This window comes from Capricornis sumatraensis, chromosome 18 (genome assembly GCF_032405125.1).
Source record: "Capricornis sumatraensis isolate serow.1 chromosome 18, serow.2, whole genome shotgun sequence".
NCBI classification, from domain to species: domain Eukaryota; kingdom Metazoa; phylum Chordata; class Mammalia; order Artiodactyla; family Bovidae; genus Capricornis; species Capricornis sumatraensis.
In genome coordinates, this window is record NC_091086.1 from 46862703 (window position 1) to 46882103 (window position 19401).

The following is a 19401-nucleotide window of genomic DNA, read 5'->3' on the forward strand; positions in this document are numbered from 1 at the left end:
TGCTGTTCAAAATAGAATTTTTGGAATGAATAATTTTTGAGTGATCTTAAGAGTCTTATGAATCTGCTTAGTTTTAGGAAAGGAGCATAAAATATTCCATGTCCTTGCTTAGTACTTCTGGAGAGCAAGAAAATATTCTGAAACCAAAGCATAATACAAGTCCAGTGATCCCAGACACTTATATCACTCTAGAATCTTGGAAGAGTTTAATCATCCAATTTATCTTCTTTTTAATGCTGATGGAGAAAACAGAGGCTTGTAGAAGTACAGTCACAAAGCCACGTGGTGTCAGGGCGCTACTTGAATGCAGTCTCTGACTCCCAATTCCAGGTTGGTTAATTTCACTATACCCATTTGAACACTAGGTAGGAGTCCAACATGGAAAATGTATCAGGATGGCTCCGTAAATCAGAAACGACACAAGGAAGAACTGGTTGTGAGCGTGTCATTTTTCTCTCTGCCAGTGGCTCCTGTAAGCTAAGAGGATTCTTCATTCTAACTCAGTCTGGTTTGCCGATCACATCAGTTAAACAGACTGGCGTGGGAACCAGAAAATGGTTAGACCTGTTTGGTCACACGTGAGCATTAGCCAGTCCTTCTATTCTCCTTAGCCTGGCTCCTGTCCTCAGTCTGGTCCACGGGCTCCAGGTTAGGAAAACAGGAATATAAATAGCCTTCCTTTAGGGCAATAAGAAAATGAATATAGTAATTGGCATTCGACACACCAAGGCAGAGCAGTTTTCAAAGTGGAGTGATTTAATGCCCTGCCACTTTCCTCCTGCTAACTGAATCAGAGGCCCTTCTGAAAATGAAATAGAAAAGTCACAGATTTAATGAGTGCCTTCCCTCAATATTTACTTCAATGTATTAATCAACTTCATTTCCCACTGAATGTGAATGCACTCTTTGACAAAAGGGTAATGCTAATTTGAAAACTCTAGGAGTAACAGATTGTAGCAACAAATGAAAAATAAGAAAAGAAACCCTCATTGTACACTATGTCTTGTAAAATTCCTATCCCTAATAAAGAGCCCTCTTGTCTTAACCATGGGTTATTTCCTGGAAATCTGTCAAACAAAGGGCTGCTTTGTGTAACATTTTCTGCATGTTTGTTCTGTGGCTGATTTTAAACTGGCAGTTATTTCGTTCTCTGTGTGCTTACAGCATGGCAGGCAAATGAGGTTTTGAATTTGCTTTTGGGGGGCTGTCTGGCAAGTGTTGCTTATTTCTGAGAAGCTAGATACCCTTGATTTATGGAGGCATTAGAGCATCCATCTGCCCCCTTGTCACATGGGCCCATATCTGCTATGCTGCAACACAAGTTTTGTATTCAGGTGACTTGCACTGTCTGCCAAATGGCAAAGAAAGGGGGATCAGTATTTTGGGAGGAACCTCTAATGAAAGGTTCTGAGAAACTTTCTTTTGCCATCCACAATACTACAATTATGACTATTCCACCATAGCCAGAAAGGGAACATGGTGTTTTACCAAGTAGAGAAGGGGCCAGATGAAAACATACCTTACAGCAGTGGGCTTTGGTGGTGGTGTATTTTCTCAGCCAAGATGTAATGAGATCATTGATGGAAAGATTGAGAGGGTGAAGAAGATGTTCTTTATCCCCATGGTAACCACAGAGCTCTTTGGCCCACTGGGAATCCCCAATTTCCCTTTTCTCAGAATTCATATAGTCATTGCACACGCTGTGAGGAGTATCTGTGCCGTGCCTGGCTGCATGCTGTATGCTCAAGACACAGTGGTAACCAAGACAGATGGGTTTCCAGCTTCAGGACAGTGAAACAGTTTAACAGAAAAGATGAACAGAATGAATAGAAGTTGTTTCACATTTCAAGTTCTTGCAATGAAAACAGAAAAGGATTTGAGATGAATAATAAAAGAAATAGATATCCTTTGGAGAAGATGTTCAAGGATGACTTCACAGAGGAGGTGACATTTAAGCCAAGTCTAAAGGAAGAGAAGCAAAGGGTGGAGGAAGGAAGATTCAGGACATAAGGACCACAGGACATGTCATTAATCCACAGAGAATCCAGGGGAGAGGGGCTGAGGAGCTCAGGGCTCAGCCTCCATGCCGCCTACCTTGGGTTCCCAGCTGGAAGTGGGCAGTGATAAGACAAGCCAGGACTGGCCTTGAGAGACTAAGGTGCACGTTCAAGATGAGCTGAAGGGAAACTGATGATGATAGCATTCTATACAGACTGCAGATCAAGTCTTGGGAGCTCGAGTTACGGTTGAATAAAATTTACCTAGATGAAGGATGGAGGAGCTTCCAAAGTCCAAGAGGTCAAAAAGCAAACCAAAGAAGTCGTCCTGAATATGCCACATAAACATAGGTGACTTGGGGACAGCCGTGTTTGTTGTGAGCTTCAGGAAATCAGCAGCCTGCTGGTGAACAGTGTCCTTTACTGGGATCAGAGTGCAGGGGCTTCTGCACAAGGTGTGGGCATGGGCAGGGGAGTAGGGAGGACCTCTTAAGGGCTTGCACTGGGCATACGTTGAGAACACCCTTGGTGATGGAGGCATGTGATGGTGGTCTTAGGAGGAAAGATGATGGGCGATGGTGATGTGCAGGGAAGCCTGGCAGTGGGGCCAAGGACAAGGTTCGCCCACTCCCTGGATGAAACCACTGAGCAGTTATTCACTTTGCTTTCCTTAAAAAGGGGTAACCAATCCTGTGTCCAGAGTCAGGGAGGAAGCAGGTTTTCAGTAGGATTCTGAGGGGTAATTGGGTGTATCTTGGCAGAGAGCTCCCCTCGTGGGTGGTTGCATTTACCTCCAGTGAACACAGACCTCCTAAGGAACAGCTGCGCTGGAGTCACCCAAGCCCACCCCCGTGTAATCTTCGGGACAGCCCCGTAGAACAGTTGTTGCCCCGGTTTACAGACACGACAGCTGAGGCTCAGAGTGTTTCTGCAGCTCATCTGAGGGCTCACAGTGAGTCTGTGACAGCTGGATTTGCCGCCCGGTGCTCACACTTCCACACCTGCATTTCTAACGCGGGGAGCCCCATCTTGGGGAGCTGCTAGAGTGACTCTTCTCTCCACAGTGTGCAAGGAAAGACAGGCCACCAACCTCTCCAGAAGCTGGGAACTAGAAGCTGGGAACTTTGTGATCCTTTGTGAAACCCCTGGATATCTGGGCATGGACAGCCTGATGCCAAGGACTCAGGTGTCCCCTTTTCTCTCACTCTCCATACAGTGCTCCAGAAACTGCAGCGGGGGCTTCCAGATCCGGGAGATTCAGTGTGTGGACAGCCGGGACCACCGGAGCCTGAGGCCATTTCACTGCCGCTTCCTGGCTGGCCTTCCTCCTCCACTGACCACAAGCTGTAACCTGGAGCCCTGCGAGGAGTGGCAGGTGGAGCCCTGGAGCCAGGTACTGCGCCTAGTGCACCATCTACACAGCTGGGGAAACATGAATTTCTGTGTCACCTGGTGAGTCCAGGGAAGACCACACGCGCCTCAGACCAGTGGCTGGCCTTTTTCAGCCAGTGGCTGGCCTCCTTCCATTCACACCTTACACTGGGTGTGTTACTCATCCACAGGTGGGTCACTTGCCCATACACAGTAAAGCCAATCTATTGACACCAGGTGGTGGTGAAGGAAAGTGTAGCATTTATTGTAGCTAGTGTACCAAGCAAGGAGTCCAGGTAGTCAGTGTTTAAAAGGCTTGAAGTGCTCGAAGGCTTCCGGGATAAGGTTTTTAAAATCAGAATGGGGTGGAGGGGATGGTGGTAGGGGATGTGATCAGCTTGTGGCATTCTTTGGATTGGTTAATAGTGAGGTAATCAGGAGGCAACATCATCAGCCTTCTGGGTCCAGCCTGTCTTGGGTCTACATACTTGTGGGTACCATATAGTTAACTTCTTCCACCTGATAGGGGTTTCAATATCTATAAAACAGCTCAAAGGACATGGCTCATATTATTATCTATAGCCCTTGAGAAGGAACTAAAGGTCTTTGACTTTGTTTAATGGCCAGCCCAATATTATTATTATTATTATTATGGTCTTGCTTGTTTTCCTTTCTGCATTTTCTCACTTCATGGTTAAATTTACACTTTGGAAATTGGGGAAGGCCAAGGAGGCTAAAGTTTTTCTATAGATAAGAGGCGGGTGGAAGACATGGTGTGGGAGGTGGAGGTGGGGGTGAGGCTGTGCTGGGAAGGCCCCTTAGGGTCCTACCTAGTTACAGGTGGGGAGGCTGGAAAGGCCCAACAATTTGAAGGCTGTGTTGTGTGGTTTAAACTGTGACTGTTCAATGTTTTATTATGACCTAGTCTCAGTGGATATACTGGGGAATTGGGGTCCCTCTGGGGAGTCGTACATGAACCACCTTGATGAGCAGCATTTGGGACAGAGCATCATATGTCCCTCTGAAGCTGGGGATAATGGTCAGATCTTTCTACACAGTATGATTTCAGAGTCCTACCTCTCAAATGCCCAGATCCTTGTTTATACAAATAAAAAGAGGGGTGTGTGTGTGTGTGTGTGTGTGTCTCCATCCTATGTTGCAAAGGCTGGGACTCTGCTTCATCTTTGTCCTACTTCAGTATGTGAAACCAAGTTACTGTTCTTTGGTGAAATATAATGATTTCATTCCCCTATTGGCTTCAATAAAAAAGAAAATACTCCCAACTATACTATGGTAGAAATAAGAGGAAAATAAAGAAACCAGCGTGTTTTGAGTGTGTCCATGCACTGGGCATTTTACCTACAGTACTTGTTTTAATTCTTGTAACAACCTGGATGGTAGGCCTTACTGATTCCATTTTATAGATAAAGAAAGAATTTAATTGAGACTCAGAGGTTAAAAAGCTTACACAACTAGAAAATAAATGGTGGAGTATTAATTCAAGCTTCAGTTTGATTCTGATTCCTATACTCTTTTTACTGTAGAATTTAGCTGAATAGACATGGAGCAAAGAGAGAACTAAGGAGAGTAAGTCAATAACTTTGCATGCTAGAAAAGGTAAGACAGAAAACCACAATGTGGGACACAGAGTTAGTGTCCAACCCTGGAAGACTGAACCCCCTCTAGCTTCTTACTGTCCATTGGGTCAAGCGGCCATGCTGGTTCCTGAGGCCCCTGGTGTTTCCTGGGGGCAACAACCACCACCACTTTCTCTTTCACCTCCTTCCCTGTCTCGCTCTGGGACATAAAGTGCCTACCACTCCCAGGCTCTGGACTTACACCTCTCAGTTTTCCATGTTTGCTGAGCCTGGTGACATGCTTAGTGGCTCAGTTATGTCCAACTCTTTGCGACCCTTTGGACTGTGGCCCACCAGGCTCCTCTGTCCATTGGGTTTTCCTGGTGACAGCTTCCAGGATCCTGGAATTTGTAGAGGAGCTTAGATAGCCTTGTCAGAGAAATTGCAATTGCGAGTTATCCAAGATGACCAATTGTAACTGCTCTCTGGTTGTGAAAAAGATGTATTCTGTATACTTCCTCTTCCAAGGAGCATCAATCATGAGCCTGTTTCCTGAAGACCTCCCAACGCCCTTCTTTATAAATGGCTGTGTTCTGAGCAAACCATACAGCTGGAAGACTTTCCTCTGAGGGAACAGTAAGGATAGAAAATACTGAAGTTGGTTGAACATTTCCCCGGAAATGTCAGGGGACTGTTTAGGGACTGGGCACCTTTAGGCGCTTTTCCTGAGCCCTCGTGATGCTGCTCTGTATATGCACAGTATCTAATGGATGCCTTCATTGGAATGTTCTGGGGCCCTCCAGCGAGTGTCACCCCGCCTAAACTGCTTGCCGTGGAAAATGCCTTTCAACTGTGAGAATGTCCCTCACCGGTTTGCAACCTTTAGCATGCTGCAGGATCACTTGGAGGGTTCATCAGCACACAGATAGATGTCTGAACCCCATCCCCATGGTGTCCAATTCAGAAGTCTGGTGTAGGGCCTGAAGTTTTGCATTTCTAAGAAGTACCCAGATGATACTGAAGTTGTTGCTCTGGGGACCACACTTTGAGGACCACTTGCCCCTTCCTGCAGATTTCTTGGCCAGGTAGCCCTGTGTCTGTATGCACGCATACAGGTATACAACAGGATCCCAAATGTGGGGTTCCTCTCCTTCCCTCCTCATATAGGGTTAAAAGCAGTGAGTAAGTGGGAAAAGATCCGTGTTAACTCTCAAAGTTGGAATGCTGGGAAAGCAATAGATTAGTTCTTTTATTGAACAGAAAGGTTAATTGTGTACCATTTCCCTGTGTATCATTTCACAGTGCCTGATGTGATAGGCATGATGTTGGCAATCATGACTGCTTTGTTATTGTTACCATGCCATCATTAAGATTTTTCAAAATACCAAGATTTTTCAAAGTGCTATTCAAAGTACTCAAAAGTATTTTTCAAAGATTTTTTGGTGAATTATCTTAATTTCCTTCTAGAAACCTCAGGAAAATTTAACGATATAGCTTAGAAAATTATTCTAGTGAGCAAAAACCTCACACGTTTTAGAATTATATTCTTTCAGGAATCAAACTTCTCACCTCAAATTTATTTTGTGAGCATTGCAGCCAGTGCACCAGACCCTTAGAAAACCTATTAACATCACCATTTCAAATATGGATAAATTTAATTCTAAAATTTAATGTAGTGAGGAAGGAAGGCTGAGTCCCATTTTAATAGATGAACAGAATTCTAGTGCAGAAGTGTGCTCTCCATTAGGACTGTCAGAGCTAATCAGAATAAAAACACCTACATTTTATATTTTGGTTTCTTGGCCAGAATTTTTTTCCATTTGACATATTGAACTATTCAGCATCTTCTGATTTTTCCCCCTCTTCTTATCCCCATAATTTTCTTTTTATTTTTTATTTATTTTAACTTTAGTTTATTTTACTTTACAATACTGTATTGGTTTTGCCATACATCAACATGAATCCACCACGGGTGTACACGTGTTCCCAATCCTGAACCCCCTCCCCCCTCCCTCCCCATACCATCTCTCTGGGTCATCCCAGTGCACCAGCCCCAAGCATCCTGTATCCTGCATTGAACCTAGACTGGCAATTCATTTCTTCTATGATATTATACATGTTTCAATGGCATTCTCCCAAATCATCCCACCTTCTCCCTCTCCCACAGAGTCCAAAAGACTGTTCTATACATCTGTGTCTCTTTTGCTGTCTTGCATGTACCCCAGAATTTTCTTTATCAGTCTCCTTTCTTTAAGTCTTACTTCACTCTGTTTTTGTTTCTGTTATTGCTTTTTGGCCTAAACAACAAAAATATTTTTTCTCAGAGTTATAGAAGCTGGACGTCTGAGATCAAGGTGTTGGCAGAATTGGTTTCTTCCGAGGCCTCTAAAAAATTCTTTCTGTTTTTCTATTCAGCTTGAGTGATTTCCACTACTGTTCTAACTCATTGATATGTTCTTCTGTAATATCTAATCTACTACTGATTCTTTCTAATGTACTTTTTATTTCAGTTATTGTATTTTTCACCTATGTCTGGTCTTTCTTTATATTTTCTAATTCTTTATTGAAATTCACACATTATTCATTTACTCTTTTCCTGAATTTGTTAAGCATTTTTATGATCTTTACCTTCCCTATAGCTCAGATGGTAAAGAATCTGCCTGCAGTGCATGAGACCTGGGTTTGATCCCTGGGTTGGGAAGATCCTCTAGAGAAGGGAATGGCACCCCACTCCAGTATTCTTGCCTGGAGAACTCCATGAACAGAGGAGCCTGGTGGGCTATAGTCTGTGGGGTCGCAAAGAGATGGACACAACTAAGCGACTAACACTATAACTACTCCTCCTTAATCAAGCAGATGATTTGCCTCCACTTTGTTTTGTTCTTTTTCTCAGATTTTTGTCTTGTTCCTTCATTTGGAACATATTCCTCTGGCTTCTAATTTTGCCTAATTCTCTGTGTTGTTTATTCCTATTGAGTAGGTTGGTCACATTTCCCAGTCTTGCAGAAGTGGCCTTGTGTAGGAGATGTCCAATGGGGTAGCAGCACACTCCCCTTTGGTCACTAGAGGTGTATGCTCTAAGGGTACTCCCCCCCAATGTGTGCCGCATGGACCCTTCTATTGTGGTCGAACTGACTACTGTGGGAGCTCTGGTAGGTGGGGCTCTGCTTGATCTGGTTAATTCCTAGGCTGTGCCTCCCATGATGGCTAGTGGCATGGCCTGGAGATCTTGGAGCTGTTGCTGGCCCACTGGTGGGCGGGGCCAGGTTCCGGTGCAGCTGGCTGTGGGCCCTGGCAGGGTCGGGCCTGGGGCTCACCTGCTGGTGGGAGGGCTGGATCTTAGGGCTTGTTTCACTGCTGTCTTTGAATTGACTGAGTGGCCATTGTGAGGAACTTGATGTGGATGTTCCAGGTTCCAACAGAGATACTAATATTCTTAATAACAGCGTGCATAACAAATTAATAGTAAATGTTAAAGAAAATATAATTCTGTTGACTTTCTCTGTCTTGGGTTCTTTATTTAAAAGTGAATAATAGCTCTTTTGGCAGTCTGTAATTTATTTTTACATACTTTGGCGAAAAGCATCCAAATACACATGATTGTGAAGACACTAAGAACATGCTACAGTGAGCAGGTAAAACCACTGAGATTTCGACTTAATACAGCTGGGCCAGGGTCGGGAAGTTTCCCTGGAGGAGGGCATGGCAACCCTCTCCAGTATTCTTGCCTGGAGAATCCCCATGGACAAAGGAGCCTGGAGGGCCTCAGTCCATGGGGTCACTAAGAGTCGGACACGACTGAGGGACTCAGAACAGCACAGCACAGCTGGGCCTATTTGTTGTTATCAACTTTGTGAGGCACTGTGATAGGCTAGGCCTCATCTCATTTAACACTGAACCAGTGCTCACCAAACTGATTTTTTATCCCCGCTTGAAATAATTAATTTGGCAATCATGGGAATTTCTGCTCTAAAGAAAAGTTATGTTTTATATGATATACATCTGTATCTTTATAACTATATATCTTTATAACAACAATATATTATAGTAAAAAAAAGCTGCAGACTTATTTGACACATTCTTTTTTTATTATTTCTGAACTGAAAAGAAAAAAAAAACCCTCTTACTAAATTATTGGGGTGGGGGAATGGGTTGAAATACAGAGTATGGAACTAGAGATGAACTGTCGAGTATTTTTTAAAATAAACATTTACTCAGGCTCTCCTGAGTATTCACATCTTCCAGGTGCAGTGTCACGCACTGCAGACACAGTGGGAAAGGCCACATCCCTACCCTTTATCTCTGAAAATGATACCTTGTGATTTTTCCCTGACCTTGTCCCTCTTGTGGACCAGTGTTCCAGCTCCTGTGGAGGCGGAGTTCAGAAGAGAGGAGTGACCTGTCCAGGCCTCTGTGACTGGACCAAAAGGCCCACGTCCACCGCACCCTGCAGCGGGCAGCCTTGCTGTCACTGGGCCGCTGGAAACTGGGACCCGGTAAGAGTCAGTTATAACCTCTTTCATTTGTTTTAGTCTTTTTAAAAAATAGCATTTGTTTTCTTTTGATGTTAAAAGTCATATATTATTCCTGTAAATGTCTAATGTGTCCATTGATTTAACATGTGTTTTATGTATTTATTTTTTACTGAAGGATAATTGCTTTACAGAATTTTTCTGTTTTCTGTCAAACCTCAGTATGAATCAGCCATACGTATACATATGTCCCCTACCTTTTGAAACTCCCTCCCATCTCCCTCCCCATCCCACCCCTCTAGGTTGATACAGAGCCCCTGTTTGAGTTTCCTGAGCCATACAGCAAATTCCCGTTGGCTATCTATTTTATATATGGTAATGTAAGTTTCCGTGCTGCTCTTCCCATACATCTCACCCTCTCCTCCCCTCTCCCCATGTCCATAAGTCTATTCTCTATGTCCGTTTCTCCATTGCTGCCCTGTAAATAAATTCTTCAATACCATTTTTCTAGATTCCATATATACGTGTTAGCATATGGTATTTATCTTTCTCTTTCTGACTCATTTCACTCTGTATAATAGGTTCTAGGTTCATCCACCTCATTAGAACTGACTCAAATGCATTACTTTTTCATGGCTAAGTAATGTTCCATTGTGTATATATACCAAAACTTCTTTCAGTTCTATATTTTACCCTTCTGCTTTCTTATATGTCTAAGTATGCTAAAAGGGCTGACTCACTGGAAAAGACCCTGATGCTTGGAAAGATTAAGGGCAGGAGGAGAAGGTGGCACCAGAAGATGAGATGGTTAGATGGCATCATTGATTCAGTGGACATAAGTTTGAGCAAACTCTGGGAGATAGTGAAGGACAGGGAAGCCTGGCATGCTGTAGTCCATGGGATCACAAAGAGTCGGACACTACTGAGCAACAGAGCAAGAACAATGCTGAAAGTTGACCTATGACTGACATGGTGCTCAATGTTAACTATCTTGAGTTCAGAAGAGAACAAGATCAAACCCTTTTAAAAGAGAAAAGATAAAACACTAAAAACTAGCTCAGAGAAACAGAGACTAAGGAAAAGTGATTTGGGGTTCTAACCATCTTGGACCCTCTGACTTTTTCTAGAGCATATAGGAGTTGCAGGTGCCCTGAAGCTTGAGGCTTATCATGATTTAGCCAATTTCTGGTCACTTGTCAACCCACAGATTATCAGTTTGCCGAAAGGCTAGCATATTTGATGGATAGACAAATAAAATTGTTAAATTGTAAGTGGAGGCAAGTTTTACAATTCTTACAAAGTAAAAAGACCCTGATGCTGGGAAAGATTGAGGGCAGGAGGAGAAGGGGACAACAGAAGATGAGATAGTTGGATGGCATCACGGACTCGATGGACATGGGTTTGGGTGGACTCTGGGAGTTGGTGATGGACAGGGAGGCCTGGCATGCTGCGGTTCATGGGGTTGCAAAGAATCGGACATGACTGAGCAACTGAACTGAGCTGAACTGAGGGAAGCAGAAATGATAGAAAAGAGGAAGGAGGCAGGGAAGAAGGGGAATCAGGTGCAAGGTGGTCTATTCCCAGGGTGATTGTTTTTTCCTAACTTAGACTCCTTGGTGTCTAAGAGCAACTGATGGCTTGCTCTTGAAAGAAGGTCTTTATAAAGCTGTTTGAACTGCTGTCACTTAGTTTGTCCGGAGACAGGAAGAGAGATTATCTACTGGCTCCTATCTCGCAGCATTGTGTGAAATTCTCCCCTTTGATGGATAGCATCTCCCATTGTCCTGGGTCATTCAGGTGTGGGCAGGTCCCACTGAGTCTCACATCTCACTGGCAATAACAAAATTCAGAGTCAGGGTAGGAGGCACACAACAAGCCCAAGGGTTGTGCTTCCATGAAGTGGGTTGCCTCATCAGTTGGGGCCCATTAAAGGCCAACAGCAGGAGACAAGGAGAGCCAGAGGATCTGATACACTAACCCTTCAAATATTAATATTTTTTAAAGTAACATATTCTTATGTAAGTATCTTTTGATGGTTAAAATTATAACACAGGCTAATGCAATATTTTGCCAAATATCATGTCCCCAGATAGTCTTAGGTTGATAAGTTCTTAGTAATTTTCATTGTAGTACTTGTCTAGTTATACCTGCATAACCATGCTCAATTTGAATGCTGGCATATACTCTTAAAAAAAAAAAAAACAACCTCCTATTGGCGCATCCAACTTAAGGTTGCATCAGTCTCTGGATACCACCTCACTCAATCCAGGAATAATAAGATGCCTCATTACTGCCAAAGGAATATTGTACATTAATCAGTTAGCCTACAACAAATTAAAAGAACATGTTTTATTATTTTCATGCCTTAAAAATGCCTGGTAGACAATGAAGAGTGACATCAACCATTCCCTTAGACAGATAGGACCCATAGTAATTTCTATAAATGCCCTATGTTCATTGATATCTAATGCTGAGTTGTGATGAATTGCCAAAGGAGATTCTGGAGTCCAGGCAAGCTTCTGGTTGTGCATGCTACTAAGCTCTCTGCCAGGGGCAGTACCCACCTTCTCTCTCCCGTGGATCTTGTGAACATCAGAAAACAATGCCATACACTTGTATTATTTTTCATAATAAGAAAATTTATTTACATTTAGGCATCTTCAAATATCTGCCTTGGAAATTTATTTCCTATTTATTAGAGGTTCATTTATTTATAAAACCAGTTTTTCCTCATCCACCTTTGATTTTACAACCTGAAAATATTATACTCAACAAATAAAGATGTGTTTTAGAATTAAGCTCTTCATAAATATCCTGGTGTCCTGTGTAACAATTATAAGCATCACTAATCAAATCAAATGTGACTATCAGGAAAGAAAATTTGACATAATTTACATGTCATAAAAATTCTATAAATTTGGGCCCATTCAGGGGCATAAAATCCCATAGATTAAAAATTACCAATAAGCGTTTTTATGGCTGAGTCATATTCCACTGGGGGCTTCCCAGGTGGCCCAGTGGTAAAGAATCTACTTGCCAGTGAAGGAGACCAAAGTTTGATCCCTGGGTCAGGAAGATCCCCTGGAAAAGGAAATGGTACCCACTCCAGTATTCTTGCCTGGGAAATCCCATGGACAGAGGAGCCTGGCAGGCTAGAGTCCCTTGGGTCACAAAGAGTCAGACACAACTGAGCGGCTGAGCATGTATGCAATGTTCCTGAATATGTACCACACCGTCTTCATCCTTTTATCTGTTGATGGACATTTAGGTTGCTTCAATGTCTTGACTGTTGTAACGACTACTGCAGTGAACATTGGGGTGCATGTGTCTTTTTAAATTATTCTTTACTCCAAACACATACCCATGAGTGGTATTGTTGGATCATATGGCAACTTTAGTTTTTAAGGAGCCTCTATACTGTTCACCACGGGCAGAGGAGCCTGGTAGGCTGCAGTCCATGGGGTCTCGAAGAGTCAGAAACGACTGAGCGACTTCACTTTTACTTTTCACTTTCACTTTCATGCATTGGAGAAGGAAATGGCAACCCACTCCAGTGTTGTTGCCTGGAGAATCCCAGGGACAGCAGAGCCTGGTGGGCTGTCGTCTTTGGGGTCGCAAAGAGTCGGACACGACTGAAGTGACTTAGCAGCAGCAGCAGCAGCAGCAGCATACTGTTCACCATAGTGGTTGTACCAATTTACATTCCCACCAATGGTATAGGAAGGTTCCCTTTTACCCACACCCTCTCCAGCATTTATTATTTGTAGAATTTTTTATTATGGTCATTCTGACCAATGTGAGGTGATACGTTATTGTAGTTTGGATTTGTGTTTCTCTAATAATTAGTGAGGGCTTCCCTGGTGGCTCAGTGGTAAAGAATCTGCCTGTCAATACAGGAGATGCAGGTTCAATCCCTGTATCAAGGAGATCCCCTGGTGAAGGAAATGGCAAGCCACTCCAGTATTCTTACCTGAGAAATCCCATGGACAGAGGAGCCTGATGGGCTATAGTCCATGGGGTTGCAAAAGAGTTGGACATGACTTAGCCATTAAAACAATGATAATTAGCAATGTTGAGTACCTTTTTTTTTTGTCTGTGTGGCATGTGAGGTCTTAATTCCATAAATAGGGGTTGAACATGTGTCCCCTTACATTGAAAGCCCAGAGTCTTAAGGATTGGGCCACCAAGGAAGTCTCAGTGTTGACTATCTTTTCATGTGCTTTTTGATTACCTGTATGTCTTCTTTAGAGAAATGTCTACTTAGCTATTCTGCCCATTTTTTTGATTGGGTTGTGGTCTTTTTTTTTTTTTTTTTTTAAATATTGAGCTGCCTGAGCTGTTTGTAGATTTTGAATATTAATCCCTCATCAGCCCTTTCATTTGCAGATACTTTCTCCTACAATTCTGTAGGTTGTCTTTTCATCTTGTTTACAGTTTCCTTTGCTCTGCAAAAGTTTTTAAATTTAATTAGGTTATATTTATTTTTGTTTTAATTTTCATTAGGAGGTAGATCAAAAAAGATATTGCTGTGATTTGTGTCAAAGAGTGTTCTGCCTCTGTTTTCCCCTAAGAGTTATACTGAGGTCTTTAATCTATTATCTTTAATCTATTTTGAGTTTATTTTTTATATATGGTATTAGAGAATATTCTAATTTCATTCTTTTACATTGGAAAACTGCTAAATTGTCCAATTTTCCCAGCACCAGTTATTGGAGAGACTGTCTTTTCTCCATTGTATATTATTGCCTCCTTTGTCGAAGATTAATTGACCATAGGTACATGGGTTTATTTCTGGGCTTTCTGTTGTATTTCACTGATCGACATTTGTCCTGCCCAGGGGTCCTATGTGACTTCAGCACCCAGGACCACCAGCCCAGCCTAGTTCCATCAGATCCTTAGAAGTAGAAAGCAGTAAAGGAAGTCATATGTTCTTTATCTAACGATCTTATTTTACAGTGGAAGAAAGAGAGCTGTTGAGTGAGATCCAGGACAATGTGTAAGAGTGAAAAAGCCCAAGTTTCCTGATGTGTAAGAGGGAGAAAACCCAAGTTCCCTGAATTCTGGTCCAGGACATCCAACACCCCGTATTAATTTCCCTTGTTCTTCCCTCTGTCCTGTGTTGCACACTTTGTCTACTCAGGATCAGTTACATAGTTATTTTCTTACCTTTTTCCCCCACAGAGAATTTGATTCATATCAATTTTATTCACTGAATAAAAACACCTTTATGTTTAATCAGAGGAATCTCTGACTTTGTAAAACAACATGAAGTTCCATGCTTATCACCTTGCTCTAGGCTTTATGAAGAACAGATTAAAATAAAGCTGTGGGTGTTAAGAAAAATTTGATGTTTCTCCTCTTATCCCATTTGGAGTTTTGTGAGAAACAGGGTTTGGTAGCAATATTCTGCGTTTCAGTGGTGCCCCAGTGTGGGTAGTATTTTAAAATCTAGTAATCTTGTTGACTGTCTAAGCCAGATGCAAACAGTTGACTCATTGCAAAAGTCCCTGGTGCTGGGAAAGACTGAGGACAGGAGAAGAGGGTATCAGAGCATAAGATGGCTGGATGGCATCACCAATGCAATGGACATGAAACTTGGGCAAACTTCGGGAGATGGTGAGGGACAGGGAGGCCTGGTGTGGTGCAGTCCATGGGGTCGCAAAGAGTCGGACATGACTTAGCAACTGAACAACAACTACAGTCTTGTTGACCAATAGTAATTCAAATTGCAGATGGAATATTTAGGGCCTGGAGATTTTTCCAGAATTTGGCATGTAGCAGTTTTTTTCTGTCAGTCAATCAATGAGTATTTACTGAATGGTCAGGTTATGTTTAGCACTTACCTACCTGGGGTTACTGTGGAGTTAGAGCACCTCTGCTGGAGTTCCCCCAGTGATCTTGGGGGAGAATTCTGACTCTCTCCATGTGCCCCTCTCTTCCAGTGCACTGTGTCCTGTGGAGGTGGCTTTCAGAAGAGGACTGTCCATTGTGTGGCCTCAGAGAACAATAAAACCGAAGGCCAGGACCAATGCCTGTGTGATCACGAACCCAGACCCCTAGAATTCCAGAAGTGCAACCCGCAGGCCTGCCGGAAGAATGCTGGTAGGTGAATGGCTTTGCTCAGGGCAGGCATAGAGCTTTTCGTAGAGCTTTTCATAAGTAAACTGTCCTGCATGACTTGGTCTGTGGGTCATGTTAGCCCCTTGTACGGAGCTGGCTCCCCTGGGAGCCATTTGTCTGATTTGGTGAAGTTTGACACTAGTTCCTTGAGGGACTATCGCATCCTTTTTCCTATCTCAGAGCACATTCACACTGACTTCCCACACAGATGAGAATCGCTTCTGTTTTTTCAAAGGTTTCTGAGAAATGTTCTATCTAGCCTCTCTCAGGAAGCCAGTCAAGTGCTAAATGGCCCTTTCTACCATCCAGCACTGCTGTCTTAGGTTCTGCAGAAACAGACTCCAAGGTGCCCACTTGTGTGCCAGGGATTCATTAAGGAAGTGCTCCCACGGAAGATGCTGAGGGAGAGGGAAACAAGACAGAAAAGGGAGAAAGCACAGCCAGCTGGCCATTTCAGACACAGTCCTGACTTCAACCTGGTCCCACAGGGATGCTCCAGGGCAAAGTTAAGTCTCAGAGCTGTCTGCTCTCGAGGCCAATGGGCTGAGAGTTCACAACCCACACTCTCGTATCATTGACCAACAGCTCCCAGGAAAAGTAGACTTGAAGGTATTTAAAGCTCTCTACCAGTAGTAGCCTTTCTTCAAATATTTTTAAGCATGAGAGGTAGTGAAACCTGTGGTTTATAGATCTGCTCCTTGCCTCCTTCCGAGCACTGAGGGCTGGCATTCAGCAGAGACTGTGGTCAGAGTAAATATATTGAGAAGAGTTTCCCTAAAGATTGTTTATCTACAGATTGTGTATTTATTTAATAGATATTTGTTAGACACTTGCTGTGTGCCATAAACATAATATCAAATGAGGGAGATCACCAACCAGTGAGATACTTGATCAGGTTACGATGTTAAGAGAGTACTTGGGAAGGTCATCAAACATAAACTAGGGGTGGGGGTGGAGGGAAGCGAAGGAGGAGTAGAAAGGTCAGGCTGCGGTTTCCAAGAGCAGCTTTCAGGGTATGCAGTAAGCATGAAGATGATGATGTCATGGCATGTAAGTCTAAATACAGCGCACAGTTCAAGGGGAGTTAGGAAGCAGTAGGACTAGAGAGGTAAGCTGGAGCTAGAGGATAAAGAGCCACGTGAAGCATGCTGGTGAGCTGCTTTATGCCTAGGGCAGATGGGAGCCCTTGAAGTATTCCAAACAGGCGTCAAGGTAAGAGAGTCATCCATACTGCACTGTGGGAGGTGGAGAAGGGGGCCAGGTCAGGGATGCAACTGTACCTTAATCAGGAGATGTGTGTGGTGTGAACTAAGGCAGCAGAAGTGCAGACAGACAGAAGTAAGTGGATTCAAGGGCTGCTTAAAACAGAGACCTGACAGGACTTTGTGTGGGGAAAGAGGAGGGAGAACAAAGCCCAGATGTCCGACTTGGGTAGCCAAGTAGATGAGGCTACCATTCCCTGAAATAGGAGGCCCAGGGTGGATTTGGGAACCAGGAAGGGTATTGTGTTCTGTGTGGGATATGTTTTCAGAGCAGTCTATGAATCCTTTAGGTAGGAGTGGCCTGTGATTGGTTTTTACACAGGTGCAGAAGTCAGGAGAGAGGTATGGGTTGGAAATCCTGAACAAAGTACACTGAGAAAATGCTTCAGATATGAGGATCACATGCAGCTTCTCCCTGACCAGCGTGCATTTGACAGTGGCTATCATTGGCCTTACTCAAAACTCCAAACAGAGCTACCTGGGGCTTGTTTTCAGAGGTTTTATTAAGTTTTAGCCTTCCAGATTCTTGGCTACTCAAAGTGTAGCCCCTGGACTAGCTGCATTGGCATCACCTGGGGGCTTGTCAGAAATGCAGGATCTCTGGCCTCACCCCAGACCTACTAAATCAGAATCTGCGTTTAAACAAGAATCCCAGGTGATTTGGATGTGCCTTAAAATTTGAGAAACACCCTGTTGTATTTAATTTTATTCAAGTACGGTTGATTTACAACATTGTGTTAATTTCTGCTATACAATGAAGTGATTCCATTATATATATTCTTGTTCATGTTCTTTCCCATTATGGTTTATCACAGGATATTGAATATAGCAATTGTGCTATACAGTATACCTGTGCTATACAGTAGGACCTTGTTGTCTGTCCATTCTATGTATATAATAGTTTGCATCTGCTAATCCCAGAAGCCCAATCTATCCCTCTCCCACCGCCATGCTTGGTAACCACAAGCCTGTTCTCTATGCCTTTGAATCTGTTTCTGTTTCATAGACAGGTTCATTGGGGTCATATTTTAGAAACCACATACAGTATAAGTGATAGCATGTGGTATTTGTTTTTCTCATTCTGACTTACTTCACTTAGTATGATAATCTATAGGTACCTCATCGTAGTTTTGTTTTGCATTTCTCTAATAATTAGCAATGATGAGCCTCTTTATAAGAAGCATCCTGTTCTAGACCAAAGGGTCAATTTGGAACTCTTTTCCTTTCATTTCATCACATTCTGTGGTACCACGTTTTTAAAATGCTGAGGGCATAGAATCCTTTGAAGTTATGTTGGTTTTTATATTATTGAGGCAGCAACATAGTCTTGGTTGACCATGCCTAGGGTTTGTTGTTGTTTGTGGCTGCACCATGCAGTGTGCAGAATCTGACCAGGGATTGAACTCCTGCAGTGGAAGCATGGCGTCTTAACCACTGGACAGCCAGGGAAGTCCCTATTGGTTATTTTACATTATACAATCAAAATTGGGTTAAATGTGTATCTGGTAATTTTTACGTTGAAATCTCACACTGAAGAGATGATGACTAACAGTTGGTTGGCAATGGATGTAAATAACAATGAATTCTACTCACCAACAATTATCAGGACAACAAAAGGTAATAAGCTTCTCTTGAAGGCAGAGCCATGCTTATTCATATAGAAACAACAGGAAAGAGCAGCTGCATGAGATTCTTGGATTTAAGAAAAGCTACCCTGACACCCATGCCCTCTAAAATGCTTTGAAACAAGTCATCCAATGCCCAGATTCTTCTCATCTAGCCAGCCACCACAGTAAACATGCCCCCAAGCCCATCTTGGACTTCCCAGGTGGCGAGTAGTAAAGAATCCACCTGCCAATGCAGGACACACAGGAAACATGGGTTCAATTGCTGGGTTGAGAAGTTCCCTGGGAGACAAAAATGGGAACCCACTCCAGTACTCTTGCCTGGGAAATCCCATGGACAGAGGAACCTGGTGGGCTATAGTGCATGGGGTTGCTTAGAGTCAGACATGACTGAGCAACTGAGCACATGCCCATCTTGTAAAATCAGGTATGAACTCATGTAAGGTTTGCCTTTTACTTCCCTTAGGTGCCGTCTAAATTGCTAGTGACGTAAAATCTAAATGAGAATTACCAGTTTCATAGTGGGGACTATAGAATCCAAGTACCTGGGTTTAGAAAAAATTTTTTAATTCATTCAGAAATATTTACTGAATATAATCTATATTCTAGACGTTATGTTCATAATGATTAAAAATCAAAAGCTAACCCTTTATGCACACCATTCGTGAGTTGTTGTTTTTTAATTTGGGGAATGAGGGGTACAGAAGTAAATACAAATAATGAAAGTAATAAAGAATGACAGTACTTAAAGTTGATACAAATAAACATTTGAGTCAGTAGACTTTTAAAATTTTTTGTCCCAGTTTTATTTGAGATATAATTGACATATAGCACTATATAAGTTTAAGGTGTACAGCATAATTATTTAATTACATTTAATTACATGTAATTATTTAATTACAACAGCGAGTGATAATCATGAAAATTTTGCAAATGGACATCATCTCATAGATACAAAATTAAAGAAATAGAAAAAA

At 42.7% G+C, this 19401-nt stretch overlaps 1 protein-coding gene across 2 annotated transcripts in view; it reads left to right on the forward strand.

Moving 5' to 3' along the window:
- The window catches only part of ADAMTS12 (ADAM metallopeptidase with thrombospondin type 1 motif 12), a 374380-nt gene that overhangs the window by 341318 nt on the left and 13661 nt on the right, over positions 1 to 19401 (forward strand). For both annotated transcript variants that reach the window (XM_068990670.1, XM_068990671.1), the window contains 3 exons: positions 3214 to 3390; positions 9301 to 9441; positions 15360 to 15519. In XM_068990670.1, coding sequence (XP_068846771.1) covers positions 3214 to 3390; positions 9301 to 9441; positions 15360 to 15519 — 478 coding nt within the window. The remainder of the gene's footprint in view (positions 1 to 3213; positions 3391 to 9300; positions 9442 to 15359; positions 15520 to 19401) is intronic.